Source organism: Camelus dromedarius, chromosome 3, assembly GCF_036321535.1.
Source record: "Camelus dromedarius isolate mCamDro1 chromosome 3, mCamDro1.pat, whole genome shotgun sequence".
NCBI classification, from domain to species: Eukaryota; Metazoa; Chordata; class Mammalia; order Artiodactyla; family Camelidae; genus Camelus; species Camelus dromedarius.
The window spans coordinates 54,670,569-54,685,853 of NC_087438.1; the positions used below are offsets into that span (position 1 = coordinate 54,670,569).

General features: G+C 37.2%; 1 protein-coding gene across 4 annotated transcripts in view; it reads left to right on the forward strand.

Annotated features, from left to right (window-relative positions):
- Window positions 1–15,285, forward strand: part of ATG10 (autophagy related 10) — a 210,380-nt gene that overhangs the window by 111,301 nt on the left and 83,794 nt on the right. For all 4 annotated transcript variants that reach the window (XM_064482095.1, XM_031447564.2, XM_031447570.2 and 1 more), the window contains one exon: window positions 11,757–11,895. In XM_064482095.1, the coding sequence (XP_064338165.1) occupies window positions 11,757–11,895 (139 nt within the window). The remainder of the gene's footprint in view (window positions 1–11,756; window positions 11,896–15,285) is intronic.

A 15,285-nucleotide genomic window follows, 5' to 3' on the forward strand; every position in this document is an offset into this window, starting at 1 on the left:
GAAGTCAAACACAGTTCCTTCCAGGAGTGATTTCTGTCACCTCAGAGACTGATCCTGAGGCCCTGGTGGTGTCCAGTGCCACTCTGCACCATCTTTGCAGGGCTTGCCTTCTCAGTACAGTAGGCAGTCATCCCCCCAGTGTGTTCTGAAGGTGCCAGAAAAGCCACTGCTGCTATCCCTCTCTCCCATGCCTTGTTCTCTATTACAGTAACTGCGCGGAGAGTGATGCTTTGAGATTTTCCTGTTTAAGGAAACTTCTTTTCAAAGGCAAAGACTCTTGGTAAGATTAACATGTCCAGGCTATAACAGTTACTGTTGGTGAATTTGTCAAGTCTCTTTACTCTGAAAATCAGGAGGGCTGAATTTTGAAGTCTTGTGCTGAAAGAGGAAAGAAAATAAAGCCTTTAAAAGGTAGGTATAGGAGCTGCTGAAGAGCAATTTTGTCTTCCTCATAATTTTTTTTAGCAATGGTGCAGGTCATCAGCAGAGTCTTTAAAGTGGATGCATGCACCCAGGGAGCTTGCAAAATAACCCAAAGACATGTGGGAAATAGCATTAGAACTACTTTTTATACTTTTGTTTACTTTTTTAAATGAAGGTTTACTAATATTTGAACAGGCCTCACACTGGATCCTCACACAGTTCACTCGTCAGGAGACCAAGAGTCCTATATGTTACTCAGGGCATCCAAAAGGGAGTGGGCACCAGATGCTAGGAAGGGGCTGACAGTGGTGCTTCACTCCTTCAGGCTTTTATTCTGTATCATAGCTCACTGTGTCCTTGATTTACCTGGGTGATCTCATCCAGTATTAGTTAACGCAACTCTTATTTGTCAGACCAGGGGCTTTAAAGATCCCTGCACAGGCACTCTAATGAACAAAAAAAAGGCAGTATGTAAAAACAACAGTATAATCAGTTCTTTCCAAACACTGGTTCTCCAAATTTGAAATTAAGATTATTTGAGACAGAATTTATATTTCCTATTGCTAATGATGACCCTTAGCCTGTGTGTCTGTTGTACCTCATGATCATATCAATCTCTCTAAGCTGATTAGCAACTCACTGAAAAGTATCAAGAAAAATGAAGACAAACCTCTTACAACTGAAGAAGGAGAGTGAAATGTGAGTGTCATGATTTACTAAGCACGGCTAGTGATATCCGTCTTCCATGGGGATCTGTGTCTCTTTTTCAGCTATTGCAACCATTAACATAACCTATCAAAAAAACAAGAAAAGAACTGAAGTCACACCTTTGAAATGCCATATCATAATTAAGATTTAAAACACCCCTCATCCCCCTCCCAGAACAAACCTGTAGTATATTCAACCAGGTTGCTCTCATCAAAATATTACTGGCAAAAAGGGTGTCTGAACCATTAACAAAACAAAAAAAAAACTATATTTTTCAATAACTCTTTATTTACTGTGTTGATTTACACATTTGGAACCCAGGGCTCTTTGTCTCTATGCAGATTAGAACAGGATTCCTTTTGAAGAGAAAGGAAGTCACCTCTGGCTCTTCAGAGTTGACTTTGAATTAAGGCTGTGTCCCTGCGCTGGAGAGAAAGGCAGGACTACTGGGCAGGCAGGATCTGGGCCACGTGGTGTCCAAGTGTCTAATCATCTGGGACTGTGACAGGGCTGGCTATTCAGCCGCACCGCTATGGAGCCAGGAGCCCAGGGATAGTCAGGCAAGTCTGTGCTCATTTGCATGCAATTTACATGTGTGACCCTTTAGGTGGTAACTTTTTCAATGAGTACTTTACAGAAGGAAGTGTGCAAGGAAACTTTTTAAAGGCTGGAAGAATTTGTTAGGAAGAAGCTTGAGTGATTAGAGGTGACGGGTGACACAGTCTAGGTGATAATCTGCTGAACTTGGACAAAAAAATTGTTCCTAAAAGTCTATCTGGGTAGATGATATGGTCATTGAACTAATAATAAACCTTGGGGAATGGCGATTAGGATATTAAAAGGGCCAGTCCTACATAAAACTGGTTTATAATTGAAGGAGCTGAAACAAAAAAGGTTAAAACTTCATGTACGAAATTTATAGGTGCAGTAAAAATTATATATACTCCAGAACTCTGCATTTTCTCTAGTAGCACTTATTGTGATGATAATCTTAATGATTTGTGTGATTATTTGTTTATCATGTCTCCTCCCTTTAGGGCACAATGTCTACTGTTGTTCTCCTCCCTGTCCCCAGATCCTAGGAGAGTCTAGAACAAGGGTTGGCAAACTGTGTCCAGCTTCCTATTTTAGTACAACTCACTAGCTAAGAACAGTTTTTGCATTTTTATATGGTTGAAAAAGAATCAAAAGAATAGAAATAAAGTTTCATGACACACTAAAATTATATGAAATTTAAATTTTAGTGTCCGTAAATAACATTTTATTGGAACAAAGCCACACACGTTAAGTTTACATATTGTCTAAGCTGCTTTCATGCTACAGTGGCAAAGATGAGTGGTTTTGATGGAGACATATGGTTCACAAAGCTTAAGCTATTTACTACCTGGCCCTTTAAGAAAATGTGCCAACCCTTGATCTGAAACATGGAAGATATCCTGTAACATTTGATGAATGAATACACTAATCAGTATTCCTACTATGTGTCAGATAGTTTTGCATTTTATCTTGTTTAATACACTTTAAACAAGGGGAAAGTGCCTTCTTTCAACAAATAAGGAAACTGAGGCTCAGAGGGATTAAGTGGTCTGTCTATCCAGTGAGTGCCAGGAATTGAACCCAGGTCTAACTCAAAGTTCCATGCTCTCTTCCATATTTGACTATACTGTGTTTCTCTAATATCTAGGTATCTTTATCTGGGATTTGAGTGTACTTGTAGAAAGATGAGGACTTTCATTGTGCTCTCATTGCTACTTGAAATGGCATTATATAAAAGCAGCTCTACATCTTTGTCCTAGCATGTGCATGGTGCCTGGCACGTGGCAGGGACTTGTGGAACAAATTAAGGGGTTCTCCTGATAAAAGAGCCAGCAAACAAACAAATAAATCCCTGTTTACACCTGCATAATTCAGAGAGAGTTTTGAGGAAGGGGAAGGAGCTCATGGCTCCCTCAAAGGTCCTCTAGAACAGTCCTCTGCTGATTCCTAGACTTGATGTTTCTTGTACACACAGTAAGACAGCCTCCTCTGATGTTACTGCAATGCTTGCCTTTTGGTCTATTTTATCAAGACCATATCATTTTCACTCTTTGGCAATGAAATTTGCTCATTTCTGATCTGAGTATAGAAAGTTTATTCATATACTGAAGGAATTTGCAGTTTATTCATCAAGACATATAAAAATCTCACTTGTTTAAATTAGGGTAGTGCTATCTCTTACCTTAGAAAATGACTTCAGCCAGACTTCAGCCAGTTGGATTCAATTATCATCATTCTTTGAAGGCTTAGAATTTATCATCCCCTCAGGAAATCTAATGTAACATACTAAGATAGAAAAAAAATAGAAAAGGGGGAAAGTTCATCAAATGGAGACACAGGTCCTTTAATAAGGTTCTGCTTACTACTTATAAAAGTACAATAAAATGAAATTAAGGAAGGCGTTAAGTCACACTCACAGGAATGGGCACACTAAGGCCTATGGGCCATAGCTTGCTTTTGTAAATAAAATTTCACTGGAGTATAGCCATGTCTGTTTGTTTACATGTTACCAGTTACCATGTTAGCTGCTTTCATGTTACAGTGGCAGAGATCTTATGGCCCACAAAGCCTAAAATATTTACTATCCATCCCTGTAAGAAAATGTTTGCAGACCTCTGGAACTAGGGATATCAGAAAAATTAGAAGAACTAGAATTGTTTAATATGGGAAAGAGAAATCTGGGGATGATAAATTGGTTCATATTTTTGAGAGTGTATTATATAAAATGTGACTTGTTTCTTAATTTTCTACAAGGATAAACCTAGTGGAACTGATTTACCCTGTAGCATAAGGAAGAATTTTGGGGCTTTGGAGTTAAAACATGGAAAGGTGGTTACATGTGGTGCAAAATTTACTCCTTTTTGGCACCCCAAATTCCACTGTTAAGGATTCCTTTTGATTAGGATTATCAGTTACAAATCCACTGCTGAATGGAATAATTGATAAAGGAATAACATACTGAACTATCAGTAAACATTGAAATTTTCATGGGAATTAATCGATCAATTAAAAGGAAAAGGAGAAAATGGGGGCTATTTTTGGATAGGAAGAGATAAAGGAAAGGGTCAACAGAAGAGCCTCTGTCCCTGGGAGTGGTGGTGTTGAGCTGATGTCTTAGGTTAATGGAGGTGCATTTGGCTCCCACGGAGAGGAGGCCAGATGAGACAGTGATACTCTTGAAGACACAGATAAGCAGCCAGTGAAGTCAAACTTCTTTATGGTATAATTTTGAGTGTTAATGATTGGGCTTTCCTGATACTATAATCCCACAGACCAGAAAAGTAAAGAATCCCCACAGAGACCCTACACATATATGTGAGGCAAGGCGTCCTGGAGTAGTCTGCTGACCCCTGTATTAGCATCACCGGGAAAGTTGTAAACAACATAGATTCTTAAATCCATCTCAGAACTGCTGAGTTCAAAAGCAAAAGTTTGGGAGTGGAGTGCAACAATACAAATGTTCAATATCCCCTACGCCTCTACCCACCCCTCTCCAATCTGATGGTTTTTGCAGAGTGAAAGAGCCCTGAGTTTGCAGCCTGAGGGGTTTAGGTTTGTGTTCTGGCTCAGTTTCTTACTTACTGTGTAACCTTGGGCCTTCCTCCTAGAGCAGAGGAGCAAATGGCATAGTGTACACAAATGTGCTTAGAAAAACTGTAAACTGTTGTAACTGACGCTGGTCTTTTCATGTAACATTCTAAGGGTAACTCTGAATAGAAACACATTTGACTGATTCTGAAGCTCAGCATACTAGGTAAAAGTCTCTCCCTCTTCCTTTAATTAGTTGTGATTTCTATAGCCCTTCTGAGCCTTTCTCATTTTTTTCTAAGAAAATAATGATTTTATATATTATTCTGATGTAAGGCCTAATCATTATTGGCATATGTTAGATGCCACTAAGCATTATTACTATTCTCTCTTGCCAAGGAACCTGTGTCCTCTGGCAGGGAATCTAAGAGACTCTCTTCTGCAGCCTGCCTTGCACTCAGCCTGTTTGCTGCTGCCCGGCCCTGGGCTCAAGTTGTCTTGCTGTCTCCTGCACGGTCCTGAAGGAAACAGGGCCTACAAAGCACATTGGAACCAGCTATAAACATCCAGAAAACTGCCAGATGTGCTTTGGCGGGTTTCTGCGTCCCCTTCTTCCTGCTTGCCCTTGAGCATGCCAGGCTGCAAAGGATTTAATCCCACACAGGAGAGAGATTCTTTCTCTCAGAGGGAACCCACGTTGGCAGTGCTGATGCTAATTCACTCCCCTCTGATGGAGCTGACAGAGCAAAGAATGGCACCTCTTTTTTTCCTTTTTTTTTGAAAATCAGGAGTAGTGATGTTACAGGAAAGGGGGAGCCTGAGATGTATCCTTGGGATCATCTTGGTAGCACCCTTTGTTGTTTCAGTGTCGCTCTGGATGCTGTCAGACACATGCCTGCCTTGTGTTGAACCCTCTCTTATGTGCTGGATACAACATTTACAGTTGCTAAAAGAATGCCATCACTTGCAAAGTTTTTTGTGAAAATCACGTACTCAAAAGCCATAGAGATCATAAAAAAAAGAGTCCATTCTTGGAGTAAAAATAGTAAAAAAAAAAACAAAAACAAAAACAAAAACCCACCCCACTGTAAATAATGAGCACTGCTTATGTAGGGGCCTACATAGGTTATTTTTATAATTCATTTAAAATGTTTTAATAATTAAAATTCTTTCCTAAGGAATTGATTTTTCAATGGTTTGTCCAAAGGCTTCATCAGTCTTTATCACTTATGAAAATATTAAAAGGATGTTGGCTCAGGAAAATCAGGTGAAGTTTGTTACACAACCTATCTTTTCACTCTGGCTTCTTGGCTATGATACTGTCCCATAACTGTTAGGTTTGAATTAAGGACCTGACTGGTGGAAGATAAACAAATAGGTCTTTTCCTCAAGGGACATTATGAAGAAAGCTTGTTACTTATGTTTGCTCAGCAATAGTAATAGAGATTTTTAGTGATAGAAGAAAAGTTTTTCCTCCTTCAATTACCTTTTCCTGTAGGCTCAATAGAGATATGGATCTCATTTCCTAAGCCCAATATGCTATTTGGGTTTGCTTTCAATAAAATATCTATGAAGTGTCTTCAGCATGATCACTATTTAATGAGATTTAGTTGTAAAGCTTAATTCATATCAGATTTTCTAAATGAGAGATCACTGTCAACTTATTGTTAATTGAATTCAATAAAATCAAGGTTTCTATAATTAATGTGAACCACTTAATCTTTTAGCTCCTTGAATGAATGTAATTTTCTAAACACAGGTATCTTCTCATTTAATGAAATAGCAACATTTTAAGGAAAATAAATGTACATGTGGCTCCTTTTTCTGTTAACTCTTAATATCAAGTTAAATATGCCCCAAACCTTTAAAAAAGACATAATAAAAGAAAAATAATAAAACATTAACACACTTATTCAAAATGTTAATAGTAGTCCTATGGTGTCTAGAACATCAGTCCAAATCAAGTATATAATAGTTAAGAAGTGGCATTCAGTAGTACGAAGAGCAGTGGTTTCAGTGTCAGTAGGTATGAGTCATAGGCCTGCCTCTGCTCCTAACTATTTGGGTGACATTGGGTAAACCACCAACCTTTCTGGGCCTTCTTGTTTTGATCAGTAAGGTGAGTGTTGGGCCAGATGGAATGATTCAAGTGCCTTTCATAGTTAGAGTTCTGTGATTCTGTATACTATTACATGGTATCAGAAACTTGTTACCTTAAACATTTTTGACAATTAAAATATTCCAAAAAGTTGATAGAATGATATAAAGAACACCTGTGGATCCATCAGTCAAACCAACAATCATCACTCTGTGGCCATCCGTGCCCCTTCCTCACCTCCAACCACTGACCCCTCTCCTGTGTTACTGTAAAGCAAGTTCCAGGCATTAGACTCTCTTCATCAACATAATCCCTCTACCATCTGTACTGTTACCCCCTGAGGTCTTAGATATTTTATTTTTAATAAATCTCAAATTGCTCTGCTATTTTTTCCTTTTCATTTTTAATAGACATTTCTAAGATAATTACAGATTCACAGGCAGTAATAAGAAATAATCAGAAAGATCCCATGTACTTTTAATCCAGTTTCCCACACTGGTAACATCTTGCATAATTATAGTGTAATATCACAACCAGGATATTGGCATCAATACAATTCAGTGATCTTATTCATATTTCCCCCTTTTAATTGTACTGATCTGTGTGTGTGTGTGTGTATACTTGGCTGTATACAACTTTATCGCATGTATAGGTTCATGTTATCTACCACCATGGTCAAGATATAGAGCAGTTCCACCGTCACAAGGACTCATGTTGCCCTTTTGTAACCATACCCAACTCCCTCCACCCACCCCCTTAATACTACTCTGCTCTCTGTTCTTGATTTCTAAAATTTTGTCATTTCAGAACTGTTCTCTAAATAGAATCATACAGTCTGTAATTTTTTTGGATTGGCTTTTATCACTTGCATAATTCCTGAGAGATTCACTCAGGTGGTTGAGTATATCAACATTTTGCTCGTTTCATCGCGGAGCAATGTGGGATGGTGTAACAGTTTGTTACATGACCTGCTAAGGGACATATGAACTGTCTCAAATTTTTGGCTAATCTGAATAAAACTGCTATGAACATTTGTGTACAGGTTTTTCATTTCTCTGGGATAAATGCCCAAGAGTGTAATTGGTGGATTGTATGGTAATTACATGTTTAGTTTTATAAGAAACTGCCATATGGTTTTCCAGAGAGGCTGCACCATTTTATATTCCAAGCAGCAGTGTACGAATGATCTAGTTGCTCTGCATCTTCACCAACATTTGAAGGTGTCACTGTTTGTTATTTTAGCCATTCTGATATATGTGTTGTGCTATCTCATTTTACTTTTAATTTGCATTTCCCTGATGGCTAATGATATTGAACATCTTTTTCATTTGCCTGTTTGCCATTTGTATATCATCTGTGGTGATCTTTTGCATTTTTACTCCTCCATTCACTTCTCTTAAGACTTTAGGTCAGGGTAGGCTTGCTGGTTAATCACCTATGAAGTTTGTTATAATATACTTAAATGAGAGGAAACAGATCTGCTACTGACATAGAAAATGCTGCTTACCATGGTTCTCAGCTCAGTGTTAGAGTTTCTGGAAATACAAAGATGAATAAAACAAGAACCTTGGTCTTGAAGTTCTAAAACCATCTGGCACTTTGAGAAAGGGAAGCAGAAAATATGTAGAAGTTTAGAGATTTCCAAACTGCATAACTTCAAGGGATGATATTTGCATGGGCATCATATAGGTGACCATGGATGACAGAAAGATCCTAGCAGACACAGGCCAAGAATTCAATTTAGTTAGTATGAGTTAAGGATGCAATAATGTCTTTGCCCATAAATAGCTGCCCAGAGCAAGGGCCTGAGTGACATAGCAGCACTCCCTATTAGAGGACAGGTACTCTAGCCTTCAAACCCCACAAATGTACTCAGCTGCCAGTGAGAACCATGACTGGAGTAAAACTTCTCATAGGCTCTTTAAGAAGCTTTTTCTGTCCCCTCTCTCTTATTCCTTGGACCTCCTAACTGTTCCAGAGAATCTGGATCTATGTCTAATTAATCACCCGTTTAAAGTTCCTGGTATTAGCCCCAACATACCTAAGTGCTTAGTTTGAGTTTGAGTGAAGGACAGTCTTTCCAGGAATTTTATCCTCCCTAGCAGGACTGAGTCATAGGCAATCTGTTTCTGCAGCTTTATGCAGAAATTAATGACCCAATTCAGTGTTTACTTACAAACTGGACAGTGATGGTCTAAGAAAAGAAATAGCTCAATAAAGAAGAGTAGAGGATAAATACACAGAAAGCTAATTTATGGTAAAAGTGGCATTATAATCAGTGGGAAAAGATGGACTATTAGAAATCATCTGGGAAAAATTCTTACCTCACGCTATACACAAAAACAAAATTAGTATGGATTAATGATCTAAATGTCAATTTTAAAAGCACGTGTATGAGAGAGAAAGAGAGAGTATGTGTGTGTAGAATAAAAGAGTTGAACACTTTTCTAACTTTCAAGCATGAAGTGGAACCTAGCAGGAGCCCTTCTAATGAAGACAGGTAACTCAGAAGCTGCAGATAGAAAATGTATCTGCTTTGACTACATTAAAAGATTTGACTACGTTAAAGTAAAAAAAAATCTTTATAATAAAATGTACAAGAAACAAAGTTAAAACTGAGTGAAAATATTTCATACACACATGTCACACACATCCTTGCATAATTCTGTTTTTCTGTGCTGCAGGTATTTATATGTATGTATTTCCAGTAATAAGTTATTATTTCTAATATAAAAAGTTTATATAATTCAATAAGAAAGTGGAAATTAAGTATCAGAAAAACAGGCAAAGAATAAGAACAGGCAAATCGCAGAAGACTACAAATTACCAATGAATATATGAGTAGATACTTGCTTTCACTAGTAATCAAGAAACTAGAAATTAAAACAAAAAACTGACATTTAAAAATTCATCAAATAGACAAAAATTAAAAACAAGTAATATTCAGTATTTATGGGATATGGGAAAGGGCATTCTTACACATTTTTGCTGGGAATATAAATTGATACAGCCTCTTTCTGAGGACAAATTGTCAGTATCTATTGAAATTTAAAATGTACATACCCTCTCGTAAAATAATGTCACCTTTTGAAATCTGCACCATAGAAAAATCGAGGTGTATAAAGATGTATGTGTTTAGATATTCACTGCAGCATTAGTTGTAGTAGCAGAAAATTATAGTTAATCTAAAATATCCAGCAGGATGGAAATGTTTAAAAAAACCCTACAAAACTACAGCATAGTCATACATTGGTATACAGTGAAGCCATTAAAAGAAGAAACAAAATCTACAGCACAGACATGGCAGCATGTGGTAGTATGTCCCTGAGTGAAAAAAATCAAATCAAGGAACATATGTGTATACAGCATGATTTAATTGGGAATGCCGGTGTGAGAGGGTAGGTGGGTGTGTGTGTGTTTATGTGTTTGTAGACCAAAAAATTAAAAAGCCTGAAAAAATACACAGTGACCTATTAAAAATAATTACAAATCCGAGGTTACTACAGTGCTGGGATGTGGGGAGTTTCACTTTTTTTTTAAAATGTTCTTGTGCAGTGTTTGCAATATTTTAAATCACAATGATTTTATAATGTTAAGAAAGAAAAGAAATTATAAATGCTAAACAACCTAATCTTTGACTAAAAAGAAAGAATTTTGGTTAAGAGAATTTCTTTAAAAGAAGACATATTTTTCTTTGCCTAATGAAAATTTAAATATACAAAGAGAAAAACCTCTTCCTTGCTACTGTATTAATTTTCTGTATCTGGAATATTTATTTCAGTGATTTCTCTCTGGTTATTTAATTCACTGTATTTAATTGATAGTGTTTACTGGAGTTTAGTGAAAACCTACTTTGTAAATATCTCCAGTTGTGATTTATCTAGTGTAATATCTCCTCCAATGAATTGACTGTGAGTGGGGAATTAGTAAAGCAGATAACAGATCTGGAGAGTGGTCTGTGGCTTTACTTATCTCCACAGGAAACCTTATTTCATATTGATAAGGTATGAAATCTTTCCTGCAGCTCTTCCCAATTGTTCATTGTTGTAGTTACTGTTTTAATGAGAGGTAGGATGGAGCCAAACCAACCTGCTTCTTTCCCTCCACTAATTTACTATCAAAGGAAACTCTTCAACCCAAATAAATAAGTGAATGTGGATGGAACCAGATTCTGACTGAACGTGTGCAATTAATTGCTTCCAAACATTAACATACATTCTGAAGAAACCCCACACATAATAATAATTAAAAAATCAACTGGTGGAGAATGATTAGGTGAGAAGTGAGCTGGCTAGAACCATCTTTGTTAACAAAATCCTGTTTAAGTTGACATTAATATTTGCCATCTACTCTATTATAAATCAAGATTTATTGTAGAAATATACCAAAGATAGCACAATAATAAAGAAAACAGATTCATCTCAGGTTTTGAAATGTACCTAACAAACTCAACCTCTTGCAAAATAACTTTCTTATTCAAAATGGAACTGGGAATTGTTCAGCACACAATGAATCATCTTTTGGCAAGTACAATAGAATCTTTAGGGACATTTCACAGTCTCTTGTTCAATTGTTAGGATGTTTTTAGCTTTCACAGGTAGGGAAGAAGGTAGCTTGTATAGCCATCATCTTGTTGCTAAAATTGTCCAGTAAAGATTTTTCAGTTGCTCTTGCAATAGATCTTTTTGCTTTTTTTTTCCTTCCTGTTTTTTTTTTACCCAGAGCTGCTTTGTCTCTCGAAAGCAATCTGGAATTACTTAATGCTAATGTTTTCTGGTTTTACTATTTACCCAGGACTCAAATGTTAAACATTAATGTGGGAAACTCCCTTTTCCTTACCTCATAGTCCTATATTTATTTAACTGTTATTTTGCAAGAAGAAAACCTCATCTTTCTCTCTTCGTGTTAATGTACTTCTTTTTATTGACAAACATATTTTGTTTTTGTATTTGCTGTTTTTCAGGAGGCTTTAGAGCCACCTCTGGATGATTTTGAGGTGACCGAGACTGCCACGGCAACCGAAGTGATTAAATATGAGTATCATGTCTTGTATTCCTGTAGCTACCAAGTGCCTGTGCTTTACTTCAGGGCAAGCTTTTTAGGTAAGACCATGTTGGAAGCTAAATGTAAATTCATAACATTTACATATAAGGCAGAAAGCAGATTTGGAAAATTATTCTTGAGAGAAAAAAATAGAGTTAAAAATAAGAGAACTGTGGGTGAGGTAAGGTTTTACCAGTAAATTTTCTCATACTTTAGAAAGAGTATCAAGACTTCAGAGTGAATGATATCATCCCAGCCTTAAGTCTCAGCTTCAGATTCTTGGCTTCCTGCCCAACGTTGACTAAGCCCCCTGGCCCTTTTTCTTTACTTTCAACAAGTAGGAACAACTTAAAGCTACAATGTTTATTTACTTCTAACTTTACAGTAAAAATTTCTTTCAATCGCAAGCCATCCCATTAATTCGAAAGTCCCTATGTCTTCTTTCCCAAACACTAATTATTATTTCACGAACTGTTTATCTGTCCATTGAAGCTATATTTTAAAATAGCACTAACATTTCCTCTGGCCATCTATACATTTCCAGTGCCTCAGCTTCTTGGGATGCTGTTACTCAACTCATTCCCCTTGCCAAGAAGGTGAAACACCCTGTCTCCTCTGAGGCCTTGGCTAATAAAGCTTATTTAATCAGCAGCCACATGGCGTCCTCACCCTGCTGTGCAGCCTGGACCCCCCCACCCACCCCACCCACCTATGTCCTCTGACTAAACTGGGTCAGCATTTTGAGGCCCCTCCACTGTGGGCTCAGGGACAAGATGAGATACCAACTCAGCCCACCCCTACCCTACTTCTCCTTTTCTATCTGGACTTAGCAGCATTTTGCATTTTGAACAGCCTTGTAACCTTTTTCAGATAGCTAAGACATCTGAATTTAGCCAGTGATATTTTATTTTTAATTAAAAAGTAGCTTAAGCTGCTTTGAATGTGTATTTGGTAGATTTAATCACTTGCTGCCTTATATTGTTTAATAGTCTTCTAATTTTGCAGTGTTGGTGGTTTAACAAGCACTTAGTATTTAAAACACAAGAACAAATTCTTATAGGCTCCCCAGTGAGAAGATTTTAATCTGAGGTGCAGTTCCTAAGAACTGACAATTTGGGGTAAATTTTCAACATGGGACATGGGGACTTGAGGACACTGATAGTTCACTAATTCACAAACTCTTGCTGCAGGTTTGTCCATATGATTATGACAGGCCTTAAAAACACTCACTTTATTGTAATTCTATTTGGTTTGGAGCCCAGAGGTTAAAAGAAGTTTCGTATTAGTGAGCTGTGTTATACTAAAAAGTAGGAGATGTATTTATTTACCGGGGGTGGGGAGAGAAATGCCTTTCTTGGTTTTGGTTTGCAGTGGCTCTGCCTGGTACCTTCTAGATTCAAAGCCATGCCGAGGCTGCAGGTAGAGGAAATAGAACACTACTTCTTCAATACTGTACTTTCATATAATTAGTATTCACCATAAGCAGTTAATCACCAGAGGAGAGCTCCCAGAGACAAAACAAGTTGTTTAGCTTGTCAGCATTAGGGAATCTGAGGTGTTGAAACATGACTGCTTCTAGCTGCAAGTGGGTTTTGCCGAGGCTGGTGGATGAGCTCATGTGTGTGCTTTGCTCTTACGTGCCAACAGCTCCCCTTACAGTACGGCACGGTAATTGTTCCTGCAAGTCCAATTATGTTGTAATGAAATTTGTATACTTCCTAAGATCTTTTCTTCATAGTGGTTTTCTATTTCTTAAAGAAAAAATACTAGCATTTTGGGGTTCTATTTGTATATTTTTAGAATGCCCTTCATTTATGCCTTTATAAAAGAAACCAGAAAAGTCATTTATTTTGTGTGGAAGCATTTCTTGTTCTCCACCCTCTCTGTTCTGAGTTATTTAGAATGAGCATTAGGGATTTTTAAATTCTGGAATTCACTTAGCGGTTTTTCAGGTACACATTAAGGTATCAAATTTAATTTTTGCAAAGCATACTGAATGTTTTCTTGTGGAGAAACATGAAAAAACGGTTCTTTCCTTTATCATATTCTAATAATTTCTTTTTTCTTTTCTACCTAACTTAACCTAATGAGTGTTCTAAAAATGTATCGCCCTTTATTCTGGAGTCATAATTTTTCATTTATTCCTCTCAGTCCATTCCCTCTTCCTGTGTTATGGGATTACACTGGCCCTTTATCTGTTTGTTAAACAAATCTCTGTCAGTGTGGTGAATGGATTCCTAACATCTTCCTCTTATTCCAGGTCCAGATTTTTCTTTGTCTCATTCTAAGAGAGTTCCGACCTAGAAAAAGGATGGCTATAAAATTTCTTGCTCAGGGGTCTTTTTCTGTTGCTTCAAAAATAGTTCACTTAGCCTTGTTTTTGACAGATACTTACAATTTCTTTTGCATTTGACTGTTAGTAAAAATTAGTTTCTCTTCTTTGCTCTGAATTTTCTTCCAGTACCTCTTTTTTTTTTTAAAGCAGGTAGTAAGTAGCTCTCATTTAAATTAACGTTACCTTTTCTTTACTCAACTAGCTTAGATTCCAGAGGAAATCTTTATTCTGTTTCTTGAAATGCAAATCTATTTGACTGTGGTTACCTCTTAATCCTCTATATGTCCAGTGTCTACCAGGCCAACTATTGCCTAAGATTCAGCTAATATGCCACTTGCTCTTGTCACTCCCATGTCATATCATATCATATATCGTATCACAGGTTGCACTGATAGCAGAATTATTTATTTGTCCCCTCTAAAATGGTAAGTTAGAAGGTAGGACTTTTAAGATAAAAAGAGGGAGGGAGGAAATTAATAGTGAGTACCTACAACCTACAAAGTGTTAAGCTTTATTCATGGCTGTGTGTGTGTAATACATATATGATAATATATATATATATATATATATATATATATATATATATATATATATATATATATATTATTTATGTTACTCATTTTAATACCCACAATATCACTTATGGCGCAGTATCAACAAGTATTTATTGAATGAACTGGTGAGGAGGAATTTCCAACCATTTCTGCATGCAGCGCAAAGATGGAAACCTTGTGATGGTGCCTTATTTGAACTTTTCTGATGAGTTATAAGGGAGTAATGCTGTTGTCTTCAGGCAACTTAGGACCCGAACCATCTATTTATCTTTACTCCTTAGTCTGGTGCTTCTCAGAGACCGCAGAAATGGTTGGCTACGGAATATGGGAAGTCCTGAGGACTCAAAGGTGAGCAACCGACTAGATGGGCAGCTGTTCCACTTCTCTAAACACACATTTTTATTTGATCCTTGAAGGCAGACAGCCAAATTGAGACAGCGTCTGTTTCTGGGTGCCTCTCGTTTCTACTACTTGAGTATTACAGGAGCTCAGTTCCCCAGGGTGTAACATAGATTCAGAAGGAGAAATAAGTTCTTCCCAGTGTTCTTTTTTCCTCTACC